Below are 25,728 nucleotides of genomic sequence, written 5' to 3'. Positions count from 1 at the left end.
GGAATATTTATTCAATACGCACCTCCTACCTGTACTTTACTGACATTTTTTTTAGTGAAATTAAATAGTTATAGTTAATGGTTCTGTCAGACTGATGTTGCAGTAGAAATTGTCTTCGATCTATCAAAAAATTGATTTTTAAAACCGGCATTGGATTTCCTCGTCTAGTTGTTTTTCCCAGGGACGATTTCATTTTGAAATTAGATTGAAAGGATCCGTGAATGGATTGATGATGGATTTATTTAATAGCGCAATATGCAGCATAAAAAAATAGCGGATGGTGGAGAGATGAATAATTGAAAGGCGAGAATCGTCTACGGATGAATAATATTTTTATAAAATCATTAATTTTATATCATTAACTGGCACAAAATCGTGATGTACAGGGGTAGAGCGAACGGTGGATGAAGAGTGTCAGTTGCATTCAGCGTAGATCAACGACTGTAGTTTATGTCGATTTGAATGTGCGGTTCTCAGTTAATTCAATGGTTTGAGTCTTTCAACGGTTTGAAACTAATTTAATTTATAAATTACTTCGATATCACGGACTGCAGCGATGGGATATCAAGTTGATGGTGGGTTGCAGGGTGATGGTGAAGGGGGGATGGAGGAGGAGGAGTTGATAATTGTTGGATGGATTCGGTGAAGATTCTCCTTTTGTCGTTATATTTTGTTTCTGTGGCGAGTGGTGAAAGGATGAGTTTAGAATTTGGTGAGGTTTGTTTCGTGGACCGAGGGAAAAGTTGTTGTTGATTACTGGAATTACATTCTAGGTCTTTTCATTCTGTGTCAATGGAGAGATGCGGAAGGAGTGGTGAATTTCCTCGGTTCGTTCCGGAAAATGTACTGGACTTGACGTAATTTGTTCTCATTGGTGGAATTTAGTTAGAATACCAGTAGCTGATTGGACAGACATGTGAATAAATGTGTGATTTCTTGAAATTCTTGACTACCGTGATTTTTACCTTGGAAATCTCGTGGTAAATTTTGAAAAATTGGATATTCATCATGAAAAATTATCCCAGAAAAACTTTCATTGTCTGAATTTCACATATTTTTTTTATAGACATCCATCAGACATTCCACAAAGTCTGGATGAAATGAAAATATTTCTGAATTTTAAATGACCAGGTACTCGGAACCTTAATTCATATTTCAACTCCAGACAAATTCACATTTAATTCAAGCATTTCGTGGTGTGAAAAAATGTCGTCAAAAATTGTGGAAAATTCAGACATTTGTTTTTGCTCGGTGATTAATGTTTTGGGATGAAAATTCACCTTGATATATGCTTTCAGCGCCCCTGCAATAATGTGAGACAATTGTTCAACAAAATGAATCCATGCAAATTACAATATTATTTACACTCGAGGTGATGCGCGTAAATTCCCTGTGCAATAGGCAAAATATTGTGATCGCGAATAAAACATTAATATATATATATATATATATTACAAAACGCGGGTAAAGGCATCTCTTCTCATTGTACTGGTGGATGAATCTTGTCTAGTTCAGTGGAGCGTACAGTGTAGACGGGTATCTTACTCACGGGGAAGGGGGAGAATGTTGGATTCATATCAAGCCAGTGTTTCACACTAATACCGAGTCACACTTGTCATCGACTAGTGACTGAATGCACCTTGGCAATATATCCCAGGAGGCAAGTCTAGTGTGTTGCTGTATGGTATGGGCTTCCTTCTGATGCACCTACGAAAGCCAGTTGAGGCTTGTGAGCGTGCCACCTCGTGCGCTCATCTCGCCTCGTTCTATGAATATAAAGCCACGAGACATTTCACCCGACGTTGTGGAATGGAGGGAAGGACACACAGATGCGAATAACTCTGATACATACACTTAACTTGGCACTTCTGTGTATGTGTTGAATACTTCCACCTTCGTTCGAGCGAAATTTGCAAAATTCTTGTCATGATTAAGGGGAAACAAATGGGTTATTTGTTTGTCAGTTGTTTGCCTTCGTTTTGAATTTTGGAGTGAACTATTCAGACGCCGTAAAACTATTATCTACGTTTAGTCATTTTTTTTTCTCTCTTGATTGTTTCTCTAGATTTTTACGTCACTTTGCAAATTTAGAACTTGTGGATTTTTGGAAATTCAAAATAGTCGGAGACCGGATTTAGCGAATTGTTAAACTCTGCTGAGATGACATTAATGAGGGAACAGGAGTTTTATGAGCTGTTTGGGATGGGGCTTTTTACTCGTGTGGGGTGGGCGCTCGAGGTGAAGCCGAGGACTGGTCAACCACTCGAATAGAAAACCCCAGTGCCACTGCTCCCGGGTACTATTCTTCTTTTTGTTATTTCTACGTTTCTGAGTTTGTGAAGTATGTGACAGCAATCAGCAGGCTATGATCATGATGAGACTTTAGGGTAATGAAAATACACAATAAAATGCGATTTATATTGGAATTGTTATCGTCCAATGAATTATTTTCTATTTCCCTGCACGTAAATGTCTCTGTGATTCAGACAGAAACTTATTCGATCCAAAAACCAATTTGTTGTTCCTTTAAGACCTTCACTAGTCGTTCTATTATCCAAAATTGAATGTGCACTGGAATTTTTATTATGTTTTTTGTCGAACATTTTTAATCCTACCATTGTATTCACGTATCGTCATCGCTAAAGTGCACAAAAATCTCCAATAAATCAACAATTTCTAATTTCTCCTGAATGTCTGAAATGTCCGGAAATTCTGAAATAGTAAATATTTATTAATCGTGGATTGCGTGCTGCACTAGAACCAGTGCATCGCTGCTTATATTCACCCCAATAAAGTGGCAGTTTTAGCGCGATGCACGCGATACAACAATTAAATCATTTTTAATGAACGACAATCATTAAATTCACTTTCCTGGTCACATAATGTGAAGTGAAAAGAAAATCTTTCTAAATATATATATATCAATTTATTTGTATCATTGTGAAGTTGATCTGCTTCCGTTTCCGGCAATCGTCTCAGCTGCCTTGTACCAATGTCATCAGCAGTGGAATTATTGTTCTCGGTTATTTGTTCCATGGATTTCTCTTATTTCATTCAATACACATATACGAATTGGCATTATATATATATGTATTAGTGAACGGTCCCTGTCTTTCGACCAAAGCTGAATTCCCTGTCGTCTGCCACGACCAATTTCTCTCTTCTTTCCCTCCCCCCCCCCCATTTGTCTCACTTGCCAATTGCAGTTTCCTGACTGTACGGCTACTGCTCCTAAGAAGCTCAATGGAATACCGGAGAGCAGAAAAATGGGAATATATTGCTTATGCTCCTCGATCCGAGGGAGGAAGAAGCTTCTCCGTGTCTTTCGTCTATTGACAATCGTACGTTTGTTGCGTGATGTGTGTTGGAAATCGATTCTTGCCAGCTGACTTCTATTTAACACCTTGTTCTGTCTTATGTCGGATTTTTCTTAGATATAAATCTACTGGCGCGGAAAAAATCACTGATGTTACTATCCAGGATAGATATTTTCCCCGGGGTAGAGTGGCCAGAATGACCTGAAGGTCGGCCCAAATGTGCAAGTAATCGTACCGATAATCAAAAGCCCCATCTCCCAGGGTACAAACCCAATGAATTTTAATAATTCAGTCCACAGACTAGATTTTTTTTTAGTCTGGACCAACTTTAGCGATTTCGCTGATTAGGGGAGTAGATTGTTAATGGAATGTAATGAAGATCGGCAAGATAATTTGTGATTGATTGATAAGCTCCGACGATTGATAGAACATAATTTGATGAGGTTAATCCTGTTACCTTATCACTATTCCACATTTAATTTTACTCGTTGTATCACAAGGTATTTTTCCTCGAAATTCTATTCTCACAATCCAAGAACCATTTATTTTTAATCCCAGCTCCCCCTGTACGAATAAACATTAATACCCAGTGTTATTACTGAAATCCTCTACCAGCTCACCCCATTAAAACAAAAAAAAAAAGAATAGTAATTAATTCCCTCGCGTGCAAGGATTGGATATTCCCATGCGTCCGAAAAGTGATACCCTGATATGCTGGAATTAAAGGTTATTCTACATCGAATTTCATAACACGAGCTTATAGAACCAGAGATGGGTATAAATTCGTTTATTTCTGACTGTCATCTCCTCTGTGGTGAATCGAATTTTCAAAGGGTGGTTTTGAAAAAAATTTTCCCATTGTTCATTGATTTTTATTCACAAACAGTTATCAGTTATCCAAAACTGTTCAATGGATTCTAGGGATCAGTGACGAGTTTTATTATTCGGAGAGATATCCTCTTACCATAGTTTACCCTTACGGTAGCATCAATGCCATCTTTCACCGCAATACGAAAGCGTTATCCAGCTATGAACGAAAATATATAACAAAGTGAAAATAATTCTCACTGACGTGGTGATCCCCTGCCACAAAACGCGTCACTTTTGCCAGCTTGATGTCTTGAAAATGGCTGTATAACACATGGAGAGAAGTTTGGACAGGGAATGGGGTTTGGGGTGAGTTGAATTTTGCTGAAATTCAATGTTCTGCATTGCGGTAAAAGATACCAAATTGCCTCTACCGCACGCTTAACCATTGGCCTTACTCCCCTGCGACGAGCCTGCAGGCAACCGTTGGCTTTTCAATGGATAAAATGAGGGTAAAGAGAAGGGGTAGCACTGTGTGGGGGCACTTGGCCGTATTTTATCCACCTGTGCAGGCACCCCTGGTGGTATCGTGCACCGACCGGCACCACACGGAGAGGGGCCCAAGCACATCCTCGAGGGTCGCACGTACACACGCGTCCTCACCCCTTTTCATCTATCTTTTTATATTTTTAGATTTCTCTTTATTTTTCTTCCCCATTTTTTATCCGTCTGCGTTGGGGAGTTTTTTTTTTTTTTTTTTTTCCAAGATTTGAACAGCAAAAGTGAGTGGCACACTGAGGGGTTGAGGATCATGGAGATCGAGGTGGTGGTGCATATCCTGGGGCTTTTTCCAACTGGGATGATACCGTATTTCACGTTGGATGGCCGTTGCATGTCCCGGGTGGTGCTCGTAAGTCTTGGGTTTAGGGGAATGACTCTCTGGCGTCTTTGAGTGTATATTTTTCTGGATGAGGATCACTTGCCAGGGGGATTATTATGAGGTTTGGGAGGGGGATTTCATTTGAGGGGATTGCGGGCGTTATTAATTGGGGAGGTAATGGCGTGGAATATTGGAGAATTTTTAGTAGTGAGTGGTGGAGGAGTGGGGGAGGGGAGGGGGAGTAATGGGGTCGTTGAGAGTTAATTGTTTGGTGGAGTATTTCTTTGGGAAGTTTGTTAATGGGGTGAATTAAATTGATATGACGGGATTTATGAATTTTTACCGCAAGAACGAATGTCGGAATTTTGAGTACTTTTTTTGAATAGTCAGAATCAAAATTTCTGGCTTCAAAAAAAATAATAACTCAAATTTAAATTTTGAAATTTTAATTTTCTTCGTAAACTTGATGTCTTTGGTAGGGTAGAATCGTGTCTGATCACCTAAACAAATTTCATCCTTCTCGCCAAAGTTTATTCCCATTTTATTCAACCCAAACATGTTTATAATCCCACAATATTCTTTCCCATCTTCACTATCCACCTCTCGTAACTATCAACAGGATCTCATCGCATTTTTTATTCGCACGTTCCCAAGACTCAAGTTTCAACAAGGACATCCCACTGCCACCGAACAACCCCCTCTCCCACTTCTACAACATCGGAAAAAAAATATTTTCATTAAGAGACATTGATTGAGATCAAGGCCGATCGCATACAAAACCGGTTACACAATCGCTTAGCCATCATCTCCATCGATTGAATAGTTTCGTTAATTAATGACTAAAAGTGTTGAGTATTCTCTACCTAATGGACGAGTGACACTGAGTAATTTGTAAATTCCACAAGGGTTACGGGGTAAAAGTACATATGTCAATGTTTAAAACACCTGGAATAGGTCACCGATGAGGAAATAATTCAACTCACTGTTACTCAACATTTCATATAAAAAAATTATAAATATTTGAAAGGTCAGGTGAAATTCTCACCGAGTGAATCTGCACAATTGCATCGTTAAAAATTGCAACGTTTTGCAGTCACAGTGGGTTTTTGGGCCTCAGTAGATGACCTCCAGTGGGAGACTTTCACCAGGTATATCTTGTACCTATTTAATCCTATCGCAACAGAGTTCATATTATCTCTGAAGTTTATCACGGTTATGGTGAATTGTTTTGGGCTATTATTTCTCTCCCAGGGAGAATGTAAGGATGGCATGTCGGTAAATAAAAGCTGAGGGTTGCATACACTGGTATGGGAGAGGTGTCACGATGTAGACAAGAAGTGATGCGACGACGACAGCTGCACTGGCTGGCTGGGGGTACAGACACGCCTCGTACACCAGGAAGACCCTCCTTGGAGTTAAATGCTAGATTATTTCCTATTTTACTCGTTCAGAGGGAGAGAGAGAGAGACGAGGCAGTTTGTCTGGGTAAACTCGGAGGGCTTTCTTATTGCTGAGGGAGTGTAGATGGAGAGAGTTGGTTGGATTGATTTATGGAGTCATTTGAGTTCGTTTTTAGGCTTTTTTTCATGAGAGAAAATAATGATTATTATGTATGGTTTTTGGGAAAATATCATTTTCTTAATAATGGAGGGTGTGAAGGACCACCGGGAGGGGACGTTATTTTTTGTTGGAAATTTTTTCGGCGAAAAAATTGACTGGTCCGTGGGGTATTTGTTTGCTTGAAACTTTTTTAAACATCATCAAAAACGATGACAGTTTTCTAAATGAGATAGATGTACGGAGAAGTTAGTAACGCGTTACTGAGTGTCGTCTGATATGCTGTCCAATATTTTTATATCGAGAACTGCAGATTTCTCGTCTAATTTTGATTATAGCTATAGTAATTTCAACTGCCCAGAGTGGTTTGTAATTATAGAAATGTCAGTGGCGATTACTTTATTTTTTCTATTTTTGAATCAACTGATTTCCCTTTAAAATGGATTTTTCATTCCCCAGATCATGACATTTTATTCCACTTAGGAATAAATATGATTAGTACGTCAGTTCAGGAGAAAAGATGTGATATATCTGCATCTGTCACTCTCCCCTGCAGTAGTAAATGCACAATATTTTTGTCTCGTCACCTCGGAAATATTCGTCACAAAGAATGTCAGATTCGTATTTCACAATCATCATTATTTCATCATTTTAATACTCTCATAACAATAAGCAATAAAATATTTCTATCGCCGCGGGGAAGATTCAATTCCCCCCGAGATTGATTTATTCTCCCGTAATACATTATTTCCACAATTAACAATAAATGGTACTATAAAATGACGTGTCACCAGTGTCAGTACCTCCGTGAAAAATTTAAATAATCATTGAGTTCATTTGTGAAAGAGTATGACAATCTCGTGTCAAGATAAATAATGTATTTGTCCATTGGATAATTCAATTATACTGGGCTGCGGTGAGAGTTTTCGGCAGTGCACGATAGAACTGATTGTCTGGCTGCTGGCTCTAACCAGCAGGCAAAAGTTAATGGAGCGAGATTAGCTGAGCGTTAATTGATAGCACCGGGATGCCAAGCAAACACAACTAACACTACTCGTCCCAAAAGTCGCATTGCAGGAATCACGTGCCTCCTCTTGCACTATCTATCTTGAATATATTTTTATATTTTAACGTTCCGTCTGTTTCACCGACAGAGGTTTTTGGTTATCGTTGGAGGGGAGGAAAAGGCAGAAAGATGTTGAAAGATGCGACGGGGTAACGGGGTGACATTGATTAATGTCTTGCCAATGCCAAGAGACTCACGTAAAATTGTACGAGACTTCTATTGTTCATTATTACGTTGGGTTAATTTAGTTGTCTGAGGTATTGTCGCTGGTACAAATTGTCTTGCTCATTAAAATAGGAAAATGCTTCGGGAATGTTTCAGTCGGTGATTGGGTAAAAATAACGTTGAATTTTGGAGGAGAGGGAATTAATTCATTAATTTTTTAGTAACTAGTCAGGAATAGGGAATTAGGTAAATATCATGTGAATGGAGTGATTGGGGCTTTTCATATCAAGAATTTTGTTTGTAATAATGTAATTAAGGCCAGTAGACGTCTTCATGATTTATTCCATTTTATTGTTTATTCTCTTTTGGTGAGCATGCCATTAAATCATTATCAAAGTGAAGTAAAATTATGATCTGCTTGTGGATCCACATTCTTCGCCAGTCATTAGAAAATCTTATCAAGAGTCCAACTGATGACTATAAAATGTTCATCGGTTGATTACACAAATTCAATAGAAAAATATTTTCTAAAGTTTTGAGCCTCGGTGTCGGTTTACGAAAGTTTAATGATCAAAGCAGTGTATTTAATGACTACAAAAGTTTGATCATTAAAGAAGTCGGAGAGACGATGTCTAAATTACTGTAGGTACGTTCGGGGATTTTCAGACCTTCCAACGACTTGCAGAAACCGTCTATCCTGGTCTATTAAAACTAATTCATATATAGCTAAGTGAAAAATCATTGATAATTAATGAAACTATTTGGAATTGAAATTTTATAATTTTCGGAGTTTTTTGATAAAAAAAAATCCAGTGAATTATTTATTGAGTGGTTGTTAGCGAAAAGAGAATCGTCGGAGATGGATTTCGGTTTTTACAGGTGTTAATGAAATAAAAAACCAGTTGGCGCAGTGAGACGATAACTTAGGATTTAAAAAAATCGGTCGACGACCTGCAAAGATTCTGAAAGTCTTCCACAGGTTAAAACTCAGTATTAAACTCTGACAAATCCTTGGAATAACTGAAAATCCGCTAAATAGGAAGTAGCTATTCTACAATAATTTCTTCCGGATTTTTTACAACAAAAGCGAGTATCTGAATTTCACATTTTTGGAGAGTAATATATATCTTGAAATATCATTTTTTAAAATTAATGTTTCTAATTAATTATGGCTTCAACTCATACATGATAAATTAGCAATTTTCCACTGCGTAATTTTCCATCAACACCAGTTTTCTTTTTCCTCTCATTGAACTGTCGTTTTCACTCGGAGACCAGGAAAAGTGCACTCGTCCGAGTGTCGTTTTCCCTCCATAATCTCGCACCACTATCTTATGAAATAATGGAGCTGTGCAAACGAAAAAATAAATAAACCAAGAATAAAATAGTGGAGGAAACCAGCCGAGGTGGTAGCTAGGGGAGGAAGGACAACGAAGAGAAGTGAGTTGAAATCCTTTAAAAAAAGTCAGGACGAAGTGTAAGAAAGGAAAGTGAACGAGAAAGATTTCGGCCATTATTTATCCCTGAGGTTTCTTCGTTCACATTCTATTTCACAGGATTTCTGTATTCGGTGTGCGGAGAATCTGTAACATGATCCAAAAGCCAATATCAATTTTTCTTTAAACCCGTCATGGTGAGAATAATGTAGCAATTGCCTACTCCAATGCTCATTTTTTGTAGCCAATTGTATTTTCATGAGCTAATCCATTAAATCCATCGAGCGAAATGGGATTATTACGTTCGTGATTCGATTTTCTTCATACATTGAATTTTAATTTTATCATGAAAAATGTCGGGAATTATTTTACAAATTTCTGCAGAAGATCAGAATTTCATGAAGAATTTGGCAGAAATTTCGCAGAGAGACCGAGACTTTTGAATGTAATTTACAGGGTAGAGGGAGGAGTTTAAAAATTAATTTCCTGATGCAGTTTTAATCCTGATTTTTAAAATAATTTTTAGTGGAAAGATATTTTTGTCTCTGAATACTAAAGATAATTTTTTCAAAAATCTTTCTTTCTCACTGCTGTGTACCCAAATTCTATAAATGAACACGCCCTCCTGGATTTTGACATGAGCCCGTTTTTCCACTCGCCTTTGAAATTGAATATTCACTATCAAAATCCCAGGACATTCATCTACATCGTAAAAAAGGGGTGATTTTTACGAATTTTCCCGATTTTTGATGAATTTTGTCAAAATAATCTAATTACCACTTATCGCCCTCAGGGATTTACCCCTGAAATTATGAATTTTCAATGATCAAATTCTCTGAAATATCCGCGAACATTCGATTTGTTGAAAATTTACAACCACAATTTCAAGTGAAAATTTATATCATCGAAATTTCAGTCGATATAATTGCACTATTCGACTGCTACCTTAAATAGTCAACTCCATCAATTTTCAAGCTGACATTTTTCTCTACCACATCTGAAAATATATTTCTGAAAATCTTTTTCCTTCTCAGCGGTGTACATCCAAAACCCTGAAAATAACCTCTAACCCCGACTATTCCTTCCCTGGATTCTACTCACAGTGAGCTTTTCCGCCTGATTTTCCCCGAAAAAACCCCATAAACACCCGAAAATCAAATCGAACCGAGTTCGGCGTGTGCGCGGGACTTTGAAAGCATCCAGTGGGTGATCCCCGCAGTATCACCTCGGTCTATACCACCAGATGAGGGAATAGGTGGGAGGTCTCTGGTAACCATGTGCTCGCGCGTGGTCGCCCGATCGTTGTTCAGTCGTGGCCGCGCGCTCTCACCGAGCACTTCGGATTATTCACTGTTCGTGACACCGCGTTCCCCCCAGAGACCCTATCCAAATAAAAAAAAAAACCGAATGAAAACAGTTTGCCACGTGTTGAACAATTCCCGAAAAACCCAGTGCAACGCAGGTCCGACTTAATCATCAAACACCTGAATAGATAAATATCCCAAGGAATATCCGGAAAAAAAAAAACAAACAAAACGTGTAATCGAATAACTCGTCAATTGATTTCCATTCACAATGTGCATCACGATAAATTTCGGGCGGAGCTCGCGTGACAACTATCACTATCTATTGACGAACATTACCAATATCCAGGAATTCTGAAATCCTGTGAGGGAGAAAATAACAAAAATAAACGCGAATCTGTGTTGAGTGAAAAATCAGCCGGATTCATCGATAATTCGTATCTCTTCGATAATCAAGAGCCCCGAGACAACTGGAAATGTCAAGGCAATCTTGATCCTCAAATCCTGGAATAAGGAGGGAGAACGAGAGAATAATCAGAAACTTGGTGACAACCAATGGGAGGATCGTGAAGGGATCAATTTTTATAATAGAGTGAATCTTCATCATTCTCAACTCCCACTTTTTTCTCTCTCCCCCACCTCCCTTATCGGCCTTTATTATTATTATTTTCATTTAATATATTTTTCTCATCGTGTCTGAGGCATCGGTGGGCCCTGGAGGCCGCGGAAGTGCTATCCTATTTGTCGTTTCTTTGATCTTGGAAGTACGAACAAGGTGTGTAACACGAAGAAGACAAGTCGAGTAACATCAGTGTGGAGTATAAAAAATTGGTAAAAAAGAAAGGAGATATATGGATGGTGGGAGGGAGGTGAGAGGTGGTACAGAATAACAGGGAGAAATAGAAGGTGGCATTTCATTTTCATCGTTGTTGGTATACGTCGGTGTATTTTCATTCGTTGAAAGGCACGACAGAGACGAATAAGGTGGAGATTTATCACTGTTATCGGTGAAAGAAAATCGAAACTCGTGGAGGGGGTGAAAAGGGGAGGGGGGTGATAGTGACGGGGGGGGAGGAGGACGAGGGAGTGGAATAGATTCGATTGGAGAGAGGAATAAAAATATATTGATTACGGATAGTGCAACAGTATGCATCATACGGCACCGTGGTACCTACCTTGGGGCCTCAAGCTTGTGCCCCTGCCAATTCCACCGGCTCACCCAGCTTCCGGTATACCGAATCCGGCTGGGCTGCATCTGCTTGCACCACTGCCTGGTATCTATGCGCCGGAACCCAGAAAGGTACGCTATTCAATACTTCTGATAGTAATCGAGATGAGTAATTAGGAAAGAGTTGGGATATCATGGGTAGAAATTTTTTGTAATTTTGTGGAAAATATTTTGGTGATTTTTGATTGGTTTTTCGAATATTAAATTGTCTTTGGGAAATTCACTTACCCGTGCTAATTAATGATAAAAATAGAAATCACTCGAACCCACCAAAAATAAGTCGCTCCAGTAGGTCTCTAAAATGTCAATCTACCTGAAATAACTCAGTCGCCATTTCACTGAAAATATAGATTAACCATAAATTATGGAAAGATGGAAATAATGAGAATAACCATTTTACTTGGATTATTTTCAAGCTTGAAAAACTGCCGGTTGAAGTATTGAAAAAATGACAATCTTTCGGTTGTGAAAAAAGCTAATGGTGTTAAGTTAATATTTGTCGGAAATTCTGAATTATTTTCACAGAAGTTTAATAAAAATTATCTTTGAAGCGAATAAAATTGTTAGTGCCCGTGTGGAATTTTTTTTCTGGCCATTATTTTGCGCTTCTTTTATTTCACTAGCACCAGAATTTTTCTCAGAATTTTTTCAACGTGCACTATAACCATGGAAATAAAAACTTTACTGAATCACCATAATATCCACCAAAATAAACACCTCCGAAAGTCCTTAAAAGCGTCACCCCATCTGAATTACCTCAGCTACTGTCTCACTGAAATGCAAAGATTAAAATTAGATAATGAAAGGAGGCGAACATTAAAATACTTCTCCTGAGTCTTATTCTGAGTTCCTTCACTCAGACTATTCTCACCATTGCGTAATTTTTATAGTTTAAATTAAAAAGTCTCATAATGAACGAACATTCGATCGAATTAGTTTGTAATTTCATGGGAAATGTGAAAGGACATTTACCCGGATTTTCATTAGATGCTGAGGATTTCTTTGAAAATTCTCCTCAATCCCATTAACCACCCATAAAAATCAAAACTTTCTGAATCACCAGAATATAAACTCTGAAATAAACAACCCCCAAAAAGTTCTTTAAAGCGTCAATCTACCTGAACTACCTCAGCCACCATTTCACGGAAAAAGAAAAATTACGATTAGATGATGAAGGAATAGGGGAGTGGAAATCCTATGAAAATATGTAAGCGAGGATTTCCCGAGGCGAGGTAAGGATAAACTTTCGGAATAAGTTGGCCAACTGAATATTGGGGAGGATGAGTTAGAGAAGACGATGAGGGAGGAGAAAAAAAAAAAGGAGAGAAATTTGTTGCTAGCGAATAAATATTCAAAGTACGAGGATGAGGTGTAACTGGGGGGAGAAATTGAGGGGGGAGATGAATGGGCGAAGAGGGGGTGCGAGGGGGGAGCAGTGGTGTTGGGTGTATTGGATTATCCGGGGGCTGAAAAAACTTTATGGGAAATATGGATAGAGTAGAGATGAGCCGAGCGATGGAGAGCTAGACTGACTGAGGGATGAGACGAATTAATGAGAGTATATCAAATAGTGAATAAAAAAAAAATCTAACGATGAAACTTTTGAATCTAACTTTTTATTGAATATCACGAAGAAATAGAGTTTTAGTTAACATTCAATATTGACGGTAAAATGACTCCGACAGTTCATCTTTGATCCTCATAAAGTTGTTCATGCGCGAAATATTGGGAATGAAAAACGATTTTTCCGTGTGCATTCGGAAGAATTCAAACACTTCAGTATGTTTTGCCCGTGTGAAATGATGTAAATAGAATGTGAATCTTTGATCGACAGTTTTTTTTTTTAATCCATTACTTTTGTTTTGTATCACTCGATTTCTATATACCTTTGGTTTTTATCCTCAGAACGGCTTCACCCGTGGCTTGAACTGCATCAGCCACCGGGATCCGATAGCGTTCGATCTTATGCCATATATTTTCCCCTGTACCATACCTCGTACTTCGCAATATCGTAAAATATGTAATATGAGTTGAATTTTCATCGGTTGTATTCCCGAAGCTCTACGGATAACGTTGGGTCAAAGAGCGATGCTTCATACGGAGATACACGCACATTTTCTCGAATGATTTTTATTTTACTGAGAGAGACATAAAATTTATTGTATCATATATGATCTGAACAGAGGATGACAATTTTACTGACAATTGAACTTTCGGGGGTGAAATGAGGAACGAAGATTATTTTTATCCCAGAAATTAGTCTTTCAAGTCTAATTTTTCCATCAAAACTTGACCCAAAAAGTAGTTGATTGTCATTTCATCCCACGTTTCACCCTCTAAACGTCTAATTTTTATTCAAAATTTATTTCACTCATCAAACCCTTGCCATTTGCATGTAATTGTCATCCTCGTGCTTGTCGATGCTTTTCATCGGGCAAATTGATCCGCACAGCTGATGCCTGAAACCCATTATCAATCCTAAATACTAAATGAGACGTTTGCTAGTATTCGACAGTGATGCATTGACGTTGGAGCGTATTATTCAGTTGCACCTTCAAACATACACTGTTTACCCCCCTCTCCCCTCTCCACTTCTCCACCGAGTCGATCAACTATAACTTGAATAACCTATTTCTATATGTCACACAAGTCATATCAATATCACCAACGCACCCCAAGATTTTCTCGTTATTCATAAAAAGCTAGAATGTAATATGTCACAAAGGGAGTCCGCACGTGGAATTTAAAGAACTCAAGAGTACAAATACTCAGAGCCACTCGCTTTCCCAATGTATGTATGGGAATAGAGGGTTGAAAAGGGGTGGGTAGGGGTAGAGGGAAGGAAGGGGATGTATGGATGTTGAATCCAGGATGACTCTAGTGTATGTAAGCTCTCAGGAACGACTACTCCACATACACTGTCGGCATCGGCTTATCGTAAAATATGAAATTTGTCTGGGCCCAATGCAACGTGAAACATACCAACGACTGGCGTATTACCTGGGTCTTTACGAGTTTTGCCGCTGTATTTTTCTGCGGCTCTATCGTGATCTGAAATATATCTGTTTGAAAAGTCAACTATGAATTCCGGATATTCACGAAAATACGTGAATTTCAAGTTTTATATATCTTGTAAATATTTCATTTGAGAGATATTTTATTCATATGGAGATGAACATGTTTTTATTCCGTCATTTTGATTGAGGAAAATTTTATTTAATTTTGGTGGATGAGGGAGAAAAATTCGGGGAGTAACTATAGTAGGGGCTGGCTAGGGGTGCACTAAGATGACTGTAGTCACTGTCATTTCCGAGGAATTAGAAAATTTCCATTGGGCTATGGTCCTCAATGAGTGCCGACTATTTCTCGAGGAATGAGGGAATGAATGGTTTTATTGTGTGATAAAATTATTTGATCTTCGGGGTTTATGTGTGGGGGTGAAATAAAATAGGTGGGGTAGTGGTGGATACGTTCAGCCGGTTTGTAATAGGCGCGCAACTAGCGAGAGGCTTCTGTAATTGTAATTGTAATGGAGAATGGGATCAAGGATGTGAACTGAGGAAAAATAATATTTGGAAGGGCACCATTTTCTTGGATAAAGAATTTTTAGAATATTTTTTATATAGTTCGTCAGTTCTATCTGATGAGGGTTTTAGTTTTTTTTTTCTTGATTCTATCATTTTTGTGGGTTTGACGGAAAAATAATGCCTCGAAGGAGAAATTATTCACGATCAGATCTTAAATAGAAAACAATTGAAATATGAATAAAGAAGATTGGGGTTCGCTAGGGTTTCATTCGAAGTCGATTTAATTTGAGTATTTAAACTCTGTGAATTTAAATTGGAAAGGCCATATCAAGTGGTTATAAAATATAAAAATTACAGTTTTATGTAAAATTTAATGCGGATGATACTACGTATTCATAATTTCCGTTAAATATGAGCGATTTAAGAAAAAAATAATTATATCAGTTAATTTTTGAATAGCAATTTTTTTATTTTTCTCAGGTGATTGTCGCAAATATTTTCTGAAGAAATTATTGTCAAGCTTCCTAGATAGATGGATAATGGCGATCATAAATGAAAGAAAAAGTTGAATCTATACACAGAAAAACGACTAAATGTAATTTACGTTCTGTTAAGTGTATGTCACGCTTAAGAAATCGTAAATTACGATCTTAATACAGGCTTATTTTACGATTTACTTATGCGTAGTTAAAAAAAACATTGTAGTTTATGCTTGTAATAATTTTTTTTTCAAGCAACAACTATTAAGGAGTATAAGTAAACTGAATTGTTGCAATAAAATAATCGTAATTTACGCACACGAATCTTTAAGTTATGTTTATGTAACGGTAATTTACGAGAACTTTGAGGGTAAAGTACGCCTCGTGATGCGTGAAAAACTCTTCTCAATGAGGTTTTATGAAGAAAATAACGTATCCTTGATGCAAGGCTGGCAGTTGGCAAAACAATCGAAAAATTGTTGAATATTTGATTAGAACAATTACACGCAACGCATCAATGCTGCGCTGCGCACTATTATGAAATCTCTTTTTAACGTAATTTACGGTTAAATTTTCCTGTGTTTAAATGAAAATTGATCCTGATATTTTGATTGGAATAGTGAACGGTGTTCATACGAAATTAATTAAAATTAAAATTGACTAATGAAGCGGAAAAAATTATTCTCATTTAATGTCAAATTCGTGACACTCATTGTAGGCCCCCGGGCTAGGGAGCATTGACAACGGTCACATGACAGATTACATTAGAATTTAAAATGAGAATTCCTCCAATAATTGGAAAATATAGAAAATCGTAAAAATAACATATCTTTTAGGAATATCATTGCATCACTGGTTTCGTTGTTAATAATCATCCTGCCATCCGCAGAATGCAAAAATCATTAATCTGATAACATCTATCCCTGGAATGCTATCTAAATTATTCAATATTATTATTTATCTGCACTTTAACGAATTTACTCTACCCTCGGCTTTCTGAATTTTTAACGCTATCGGAAACCGGTCTCACTCGTCATTGGTCTTTTTCAAAAGTCCCTTTCTCCGCACCTCTTGCACGACCTCGCGCATCCAAACAACAATTTGCGTCATCGGGTAAAATCGAGACAGCCTCCGGGTACTAGACAATTCTCGTGGAATAAAATTTAACCTATTGACGCTACATCTGCCCTTTGGATCCCGATAATTATGTGGAGGGAGGGTATCGATTTGAATAAATTTGGCGTTGCGCAAGCACCAAGTATAATCGAAAAACCGAGTTGTGCTTAAAGTGGATCATTACTTGCATGACTGTCTCATGATCATTGAGTAGACATACGTAAAACAAGTTGACATTGTTTTATAATTGCGCAGTATTAACCTTGCCGTGGGGCAGGTTCCATCATCGAATAACGAAGTGAGTTGTGATAGAATATTTTTTCGGTCGGATAAAACTACCTGCCGGTTACAATACCATGATGATGGGTTTCGTAATAGAGTAAATGAGTGTTTTTAAATATTGCGCAATTATCAGTTCAACCTTCTCTCAGATTTTCGTCGTTAGGGTAAAAATAAAAAAAATACTTTTACATCAGGAAATTATTTTCTGTGGGAATAATTCTATTAATTCTAATTTTTTAGAATCTTGAAATTTTTGTCAATTGATTGTATTGATTTGTTTCTAATAATTTCGATTTTAAATATTAGTATCGGTAAATAAAACAATATTATGGAGGAATATATAATATACTCGTAACATCGCTGGAATAACGCGAAATAGGGATTCTCTACTTTCTTAACTCACCCTTAACAATTACAAAGTTGCAAGTGGCTTAAATGCCCCTCAATCATGTACCTGTCATTCACAATGGCCCCGACAATATGTTTCGCAAAATCCTTCACAAATATTTTGAAACATTCCATCAGCGTTCTTCCACTTCCTCCACATTTTTACCTCCCCTCGCCAACGTTCAAACCGTTGAATGTTGTTCCAAGTTAAACACAGAGTATCTGCAGTCAGAGGTTTCCGTCGGAAAGGGTAGGGTATTAATTTTGCCTCTAGCAATTCAGCGCTAAATGCAGAGTAAGCACGTAGTGACTTTGACGAGGAAATTCCGTTTAGAACAGTTGAACCAAAACTTGGGCATCTTTCATGTCGTAGTTCATAAAATTTTCTTCTTTTTTTTTTTTCCCAGCAATATGCCTGAAAGCTAAGATATTTTGGGCTCCAGTGTTTGTGTACATTTGCTAACGTATATTCAACCTAATATTACTACTTTGTAGTTGAATGTAGATAGAATGCTCACTGTGGTAGTCTGTACCAGTTGAATACAATCAAGATGAGGGGGAAGATCATATAGCAGCTGTACGTGACGATTGTAGCTTTTACTCGTGAGATTCACCACTGTGTTGGTGGGATGGGGAAGGATATCGACGTCGTTTAATGGTTAGCAACTCACCGTGATAACTGGGTAACGATCTGGCACAAGGTGAGGTAGGAACGGAACTTCTCCAAGCAATGTTGCTAATGATACCAGCAATCGTACATCGTGTCCATAGATTTTTTTTCCATATCTGAAAAAAAAAAAAGAAAAACTTTTGCGTATCGGTTTCCTAGAGCGATTGTTCAGACCCAAGCGTTGATGATTTATCATGAGATGATTATTACGATGGGTCAAGTACATCAACGTTTGATGAATCATCTCATGAATCTGTCAGTCGGTGTTTATTTATCGATTTTTACAATTTGGAACGGGGGGAGTGGGAGGAGGGGGAAGAAACTTGAGGTAAATTGAGTGCCTTCGAGGAAGACATTTGCATTGAGAACTTTATTTTATGCGAATGCTTTCAGAAAGTAGAAGGCCAAGTTCCTCTTTTGTTATTGATCCTGTAATTGTATTCGTAACGCATGCGGAATAGATGAATTCAAGATGACACTTGTGTGCACTTGTCATTTTGGAATATCATTAAAGCACACGTCATGGTCATGTCATGACTATAAATAAAAATTGAGGGGAGGAATTTTGAATTGAATTTTTCGGGGGCAAATTGCGACATTCAGGGATGAATGTTCCAATAATTCAGTGTACAAATTTGGTGATTGTGAGGGTAACAATACAGCTGATGGATTGGTAATGAATTTTTTGGGATCAACTATAGAGGGGACAGGACAAACGCTGGTGAATAACAATGTGAAAACTCACAGGAATCACTGGTTTCCTCAGTCTCAGTGAATTCGAGTGATTTATTTAGAAAAAAAGACATATGCGTCAGCCCCGGAGCAAAAGAAAAAATAATGTGGACAGAAAAAAAAACATTAGTGCTGACATAACGACAATACTTTATCCGGAATTTTTTTCTGATTAAATGAGTCGATTGAACTTTTTTTCAATTGACGTATCTTCATGATAGGATATGAACTAACTAGGGATAATTAATGCCTACTCAGATAATTTGATTCTAATTGAACGTTGAGTGAAATTGTCTTAGCTATTGTTTAGGAATTTGGTTAAAAAATTCAAAATTTGCTCCTTTCATTTTTCCCAATAGGAACTCTACATTCGTTCAAAATTCACTTTTATGTTTTTTTTGCATTATGTCGATCCAGTATGACCTAAAAAGGCTAGTCTATAATTTCTTTTACCTCGTTTGTATGGCTTAACGTACCTCCGAGTGAACGTATTTAACAAATTCTTTTTTTATTCGTTCGTCAATACGGGAAATTGAATATTTTTTTTTCAAATTCATCATTGATCTTTCATCGATGATCATTAATGACAGTTTAATTCATCCTTTCCATTGACGATGACGACAGTCATTTTCTTTAATCGTATTTATTGGAATTTTTAATGTGGACAACATGACAAGACTGGACTGAAGCTCCAGAAGCTCTCGGTGGAGATGTCCATCCTCAGATTTCCCCATTTTTTAAAAATGATGTCATTGAAGTGGAATAATTGATCATGTCGAGTGCGAGTGCAGCGTCGCCCAGGTCGATTGATTAGGTCGTCGCGGGGTTAATAGAATAGCGCGTGTCGTACACGCGACACGCCATACATTAGTGACAAAGTGGAACTTTGAGTGGATGTAGGGTACGTGAGTGAGAATGTCGCGGGTTATGGTGCCCAGCATGTGCAAACAGGTGCTCGGAGTTTTCGTAGAACCAGCGGCGAGGGCTTGCAAGGGCGAAACTAATGCCATATTATTGAACGTGGTCGTCACTTTGACGCAGGCGATGGCTAGAAGTCTCTAATTTACTTGTTTTTATCCCCATTTATCATTCTACAACATTGTTCATCGTCAAATTGTCAGATTACCGATTAATTTATTTTACGCTCGATCGTTCATATAATTGTGTCCGACGCAGCCTCCTGCGATTCGATGGAAAACTCATTCGTTATTAATTTCCGTTTTGACTTTTTGTCACTGTTATTTATGAAAAAATCCCGGATAAATTTTAATTGCTAAATCTATTTCGGAATTCAATGAACACATAAAAAATCAGAAACAGAAACTTCTTGTTCACTTACTCAGGACTTCGTGAAACTACTGACTAATTTGTTTAATTATCCCAAAAGCAGAGCCTTAATGCTATGATAACGACAACAAAATGCGGAAGATTCAACGGCACTTGTTTTTATCTCTATCCATAAATTTTTTCATCATCGTCCAGTCAGCATAGCGACTAATTTATTTCACGCTCGATTCGCCGCATAATTATGCCAGATAGAATTCCCGGTTATTCAATGGAAAATTCATTCGTCTTTAATTTCCAAGGAAATTTAACTCTCTTCCCTTTTCCAACCTCGTCACTTCCTTCATTGCTCCTTGGCTCACTCCCTGGAAGTATGTCCATGGAAAACTTTACTCCTCTCTCTCTTCTCCTACTGTGCCGTTCATTAGCGCTGTGAAGTCAGGTTCGTAGGATCTTTTATAATTGCGATTTGTGTGAGTTAATTGTAGGGATTTCTGGTGGTTCTTCGAGACGACAACGAAGAAAGGGGAGAACTGAGAGGGTTGAAAGGGCATTGGGATTGTAGCAGTAAGGCGGAAGGATGCCTATTAAACTTCGCTTTTCCGTGCACGTTTTCAAGATTACTCTAACTTTAATAGATATATAAATGCCCTTTATACATCTCATAACATTCAACAAATTTTCCCGCTCATTCCAGGGGAGTTTTATTTCAATCTTCACTCCCACTCACGTTCAATTAACACTCGGCATCATCTCATCTTGAAGATTCTTTAAATTCAATCCTTCATTCAACCTTTTCCCCCACAAAAAATATTTTTTTCTCATCGTTCATCTCATTGATGTCTTTTGTCTTCGTATCTTGACTACCTTTCTAATGGCTTTCTGCTCATATAATGCGCAGCTAACGCTCAACAGTTATCTCTTATAACTCTTGGCCTGACGGCATACATTTACGCTTTTATATACATTCACAAGCTGTGTGTATATTTGTACAGTGACTTCATAATCGTTTCGGTGAGGTATATACACTCAGTGAGTCTTGGAAATACACCTAGGGAATCAGCAAACATTAATTAGCCATCATATGTGGTCTCATTCACGTAATATTCGGGAAAGGGGTGGAAATTTCAATGATTTTGTGGTGGATCAGTCAATCATAGATTCATGGAACTGGTTAAAATTTATTGGCCCCAATTCTTGAACATTTTTATCACATTCCACGGTAGATCGACTAAATCTTAACCACCTCTTGTAAATTTATTCTTGAGCCACTGAAAGACTGTTGAATAAATGAGGGATATTGGGATTTTTTAATGAAAATTGACAGAATCCTTCAGGAAGGTTTAAGTAAAGATATCTTTGAATTTTCCAATAATGAAAAAGTAAACGTCATTTGATGATGAATATTTTTATTTGTATTGATCACTCAAGGAAATTGGAATATTCGTTTCTACTTTCTGATTAATATTTACTATTAAAAGAACTTCAATGTCAGTCTCAATTATCTCAGTATCTCAGTGACTCCAGCAATCACTGAAGTTGGCAAGAATGAACTCTGGGTTGTCATCATTTATTCCTGGAGTTATTCTAGGATAATTGAAGATAATTTTCAGTTTACTAGAACCTTCAAGAGAAGTTGATGTTGCAGTATAAAGCTGGCATAACCCTTCATTTGGAATGAATTAATGATTCATTGGGTATAATTAAATCATTTCTATCTGAGTAAATGAATAACTTCTTTAAGTTCTAACCAAATTATGCTCTTAATATTGAAAAATTATCGTTTTTAAATCGTTAATTCTCCACGAATATAATCGATTATTTTTCTTAGTGATGACATAGATTGTCTCATCATCTTTTGTATGAAAATCTCTTTCAGCAATAATTTTTCCCACACACCAAAAATATTGAGCAATGAAGCGTCAGCCTCCAAATCCGGTGTATAATTCATTGAATTCATTATCGCTCATTGTATAATTCTCCCTTTCCACTGTTCAACTCAACTCATTGCAAATGCTAACTCGTTCTAACTCACCAATTTCAATTATTCCTGGGGTCACGGTAGTCAAACAACCGCTCGAAATGGTGGAATTGTTGTTATTGAAATATTACCACCAAAGATTCTCACTGTCCTCGAGGGATGGAGATAGATGAACCATCGTTACTCACATCACATCTTCCTCAGTATTTACCTTGGTTTAACACTTTTACGTAATCTATAGAAACAACTTGCACGGTGACAGATGATAGAAGTGTCTTTTCTGCTGCCAGGATGTGCATTCTATATATACATCGACCGAATCTTTTCCTCTCACTAGTTGCTCACCAACGCATACTATCGTGGGTAGACGAGGTCTCTGTGCCACTGTCCGTGGTCTAGACCGATGGACCGATATATGTATGTCGTGGCTCTGTCTAATATCCACACATACCAGTAAAAACTCAAGTTGCAGACTGTGCAGATAGAGAGACCGACTGAATGCACCCGGTGAAGATTAAAAAAAAAAAATTGTCGGTCGTTTGTGATGTCAGTTATGAGCAGTTACGTTTTTGTGGGCTGAGAGAAGACTATTGAATTTCCAAAAAATACAGGGCTTAAATTTTTCTACACTGAGAACAAAAAATTCTTTGTCAAATGTCCAGGTACTTCAGGGAAATATTTATTTTTTTAATACTTTATTTCTGAAGTCCAGTAAACCCCTGATATTAAAGTTAATCTGTAATGGAATATTTGTTTGATTTAAAGCTGAGGGAAATTTTGCTTGAATTTTTTAATAATTTGATAATTTTTATCGTGATGTGGAGTTCAGGTTTCAGTTTATCTTCTATTTTTCTGAGATACACGAGAGATTTTTTAGATCGAAAACTCTCTTCTGACCAGTGTAACCGCTAATTTGTGGCCCCATGAGAGAATATAGGACATACGGATCATAGTATACGTATGTGGTAAATTGGCTTGTAGCTGTATTGGAATTATATATGAAGAATTATATACACTTCCGTCCAACATATACATGATCGATCCTTCGAATATGTATTCCTCCCTGTAGAATCCATATACCAGAACTATATGGATCATATATTCTTCATGAATTTTTTTAGTTATTTATTCTATCCACAGGGATGATTGTCCTGAAAATCAGTGTTTCCTCCTGTCCAGAATGATCCATATATTTCTACAAAAACTAGTTTTCCCATACGAAGTGGTTTTTTTTTTTGTTAGTGTCGTCGGAGTGATGTAAAGTTCAGATGCATCATATGGATGTAGTTGTACCTGCTATTATATTACATAGAATAGTTTGGGATGCAGTATCTGGTGGAGACATAAAAAATCTAACGAACGTGAATTTTAACGCTGGTGGGGCAAGTCATTTCGTTTATAATAGCTGAATGTTCACTAGCGTCGGCATTTTCTCGTTCGACGTGGTATAAGCTACACAGTTACAACACCAATGAAACTTCAATTTAGGGCGGCAAAGGCCAGGCAGTACCATCGCCGCAAAGGGGAACGTCGACGAAAACTCAACTCCAAGCTACATTCTACACTTTGTTATATATCATAAGTCTCGTCGTCAGACTGACGATAGAGAATAACTGTGGGTAGTTGGGAGGAAGCTTTATTCTGTTTCGTACGAGAAGTTTCAATGTCTATTTCAGAGTATGAGCTTGTCGGACGAATTTATACGGGTTGGGTGAGGATTTTTTGGGGAGTGAAAATATAGATGAAGGGGTAGCCCATTGCCAATTTTATATTGTCGAGAATTTCATATGCGTAAGGGTTGACGATATCCTGGGAATCAACAATTACATGGACAGAAAAATTCTTGGGAAATTACGTGCCTGTTCCGTAATTTACTATTCAAAACAATATTCGGTAAAAATGACGGAACAGTTATGCAGTGCTTTAGTGAACTTTCAGGAAGAAATTCAGAAAATGCGCGTAAATGTTTCGTCATTTTTACTGAATACCGTGAGTTGTCTCAGTATCACTTCATTCATGACAATGCAGAACATCTTGTGTATCTCCAACTGAACCATTTAATGGTATCAATTAGCTCAATCTTTATTCTTCCACTATTTCTTTTTTGGCGATTTAAATATTGTATATAATATGTAGATTTCAGGTTGAAGGGTCTTCCGGTGACGACCTGGCTCAACCTTCTTGTGAACAAATCCATTAAAAATTAAAAAAATAGTTCACAGCTTTAGGTTCATAACTTCCCGTTCTTTACGTTACAATAAACGCTGTGCACTGTGCATTTTTTAAACATGTTTTTTTTTCTGTTTCAGGTAAGTGTCTCCAACCTGAATGAATACTATTAAATGCAGCTCATTAGTCATCAAGGGTGACGTACACAATTTATTAGCGTATGCATGTAGCAGTTGTTTCAAAAATGAATTCGTTAATTTGTCTACGTAAAAATTTTGAGCCTCTGAACTGGTTGAATTCGAAAATTTAGAACAAATGCATTTTTGAGACAAGTGCCAACAGGGCATTTATTATTTATTTATCTTATCGTTGGGTATGTGCAAAAGAAAATTGTTTATTATCTATCACAAGTCGTCATTGTCGGCCGGTCGATGTCGAATGACCGCATGCAAAAAATATGTCGAGAATTCGTAGCTTTGCGAATATCGTGCTTTGTCACAAAAGTTATTGGAATAACTCGAGCTTTTTCTCGTTATTTCGTCCTGGAAAAGATAGGTTAATTATGTTGGGTATATCTTTCCGGTTAATTAAGATGATTTCAGTTATATCCTCAGAAATTAGAGCTGTATTTTTTTTCTTCTGTGACCACAATTTGCCGGGGTTTTTCCGAAAATTATTCACACCGTGCTCTTCTTTTCGTACGCGTTCGGGCGTTAGCAACTGATTTTTTTTTACAAAATCTCTCATCACTCAGAAAATTATAAATGCAAATGACTTTTTTTAACGCGTAATTAACGGTTTGCTAAACGCAATTTACCCTTCACACTAATCCCATGTTTCGTCACTTTTTTTTCATCATGAAAATCGGAATGAAACTTCAAAAAGATGTATTTAACGCCAAAATAAAAACGTAAATTAGGCTTCAGCAAAGCGTCTATTACATTTCATTGAACGTATTTCACGGTTAAGAAATCGTAAATTACGATCTTAATAAAAACGTTGTTTGCGATTTATTTATGCGTAAGTTACGTCGAAAAACATCATCGCGTATACTTAAAATAATTTTTATCTTCTTCGTAAGTTACGAAGCAGCAAACAAAAAAACCAAAGACTAATCATCGTAATTTACGAAGATGTAATCGTAGATTACTGCTTTTTGCAGTCAACAACTGCTTAAACGTATTTTATATTTAGATTTTTCTGCACGTACATTCGTCTGTCTGGGTTTATAACAATCGCAACAGGTGTGAGGGAAAATTTTGTTAACAGTCCTAATGATATACTATTAATTTGATAATTATGAAATAAATGGGAGGATAATTAAAGAGTGTCGAGTTGTAC

The 25,728-nt window shown here is 37.3% G+C and overlaps 1 protein-coding gene and 1 long non-coding RNA gene across 5 annotated transcripts in view; one reads left to right on the top strand and one right to left on the bottom strand.

The window, feature by feature from the left end:
• LOC135162019 (pseudouridylate synthase RPUSD2-like) overlaps positions 1-25,728 on the top strand; it is a 116,113-nt gene that overhangs the window by 19,971 nt on the left and 70,414 nt on the right. The window contains exon 1 of one of the 4 annotated variants that reach the window (XM_064120068.1): positions 11,614-11,832. The exons of the other annotated variants lie outside the window; for them this stretch is intronic. Within the exon in view, the coding sequence (XP_063976138.1) occupies positions 11,680-11,832 (153 nt within the window). The 5' untranslated portion in view covers positions 11,614-11,679. Of the gene's footprint in view, positions 1-11,613; positions 11,833-25,728 lie in introns of those variants that run through there. 4 annotated transcript variants of the gene reach the window in all.
• LOC135162021 (uncharacterized) lies at positions 16,600-22,716 on the bottom strand. Its single transcript, XR_010298895.1, has 3 exons — positions 22,273-22,716; positions 18,070-18,337; positions 16,600-17,973 (listed from the first exon to the last, which is right to left on the bottom strand). It is a non-coding gene; the product is annotated as an uncharacterized LOC135162021 (long non-coding RNA).

Source organism: Diachasmimorpha longicaudata, chromosome 5 (genome assembly GCF_034640455.1).
Source record: "Diachasmimorpha longicaudata isolate KC_UGA_2023 chromosome 5, iyDiaLong2, whole genome shotgun sequence".
Classification (NCBI taxonomy): domain Eukaryota; kingdom Metazoa; phylum Arthropoda; class Insecta; order Hymenoptera; family Braconidae; genus Diachasmimorpha; species Diachasmimorpha longicaudata.
Note: the sequence above shows the minus strand (reverse complement) of the source record. Positions and strands in the feature narration are given on the sequence as shown.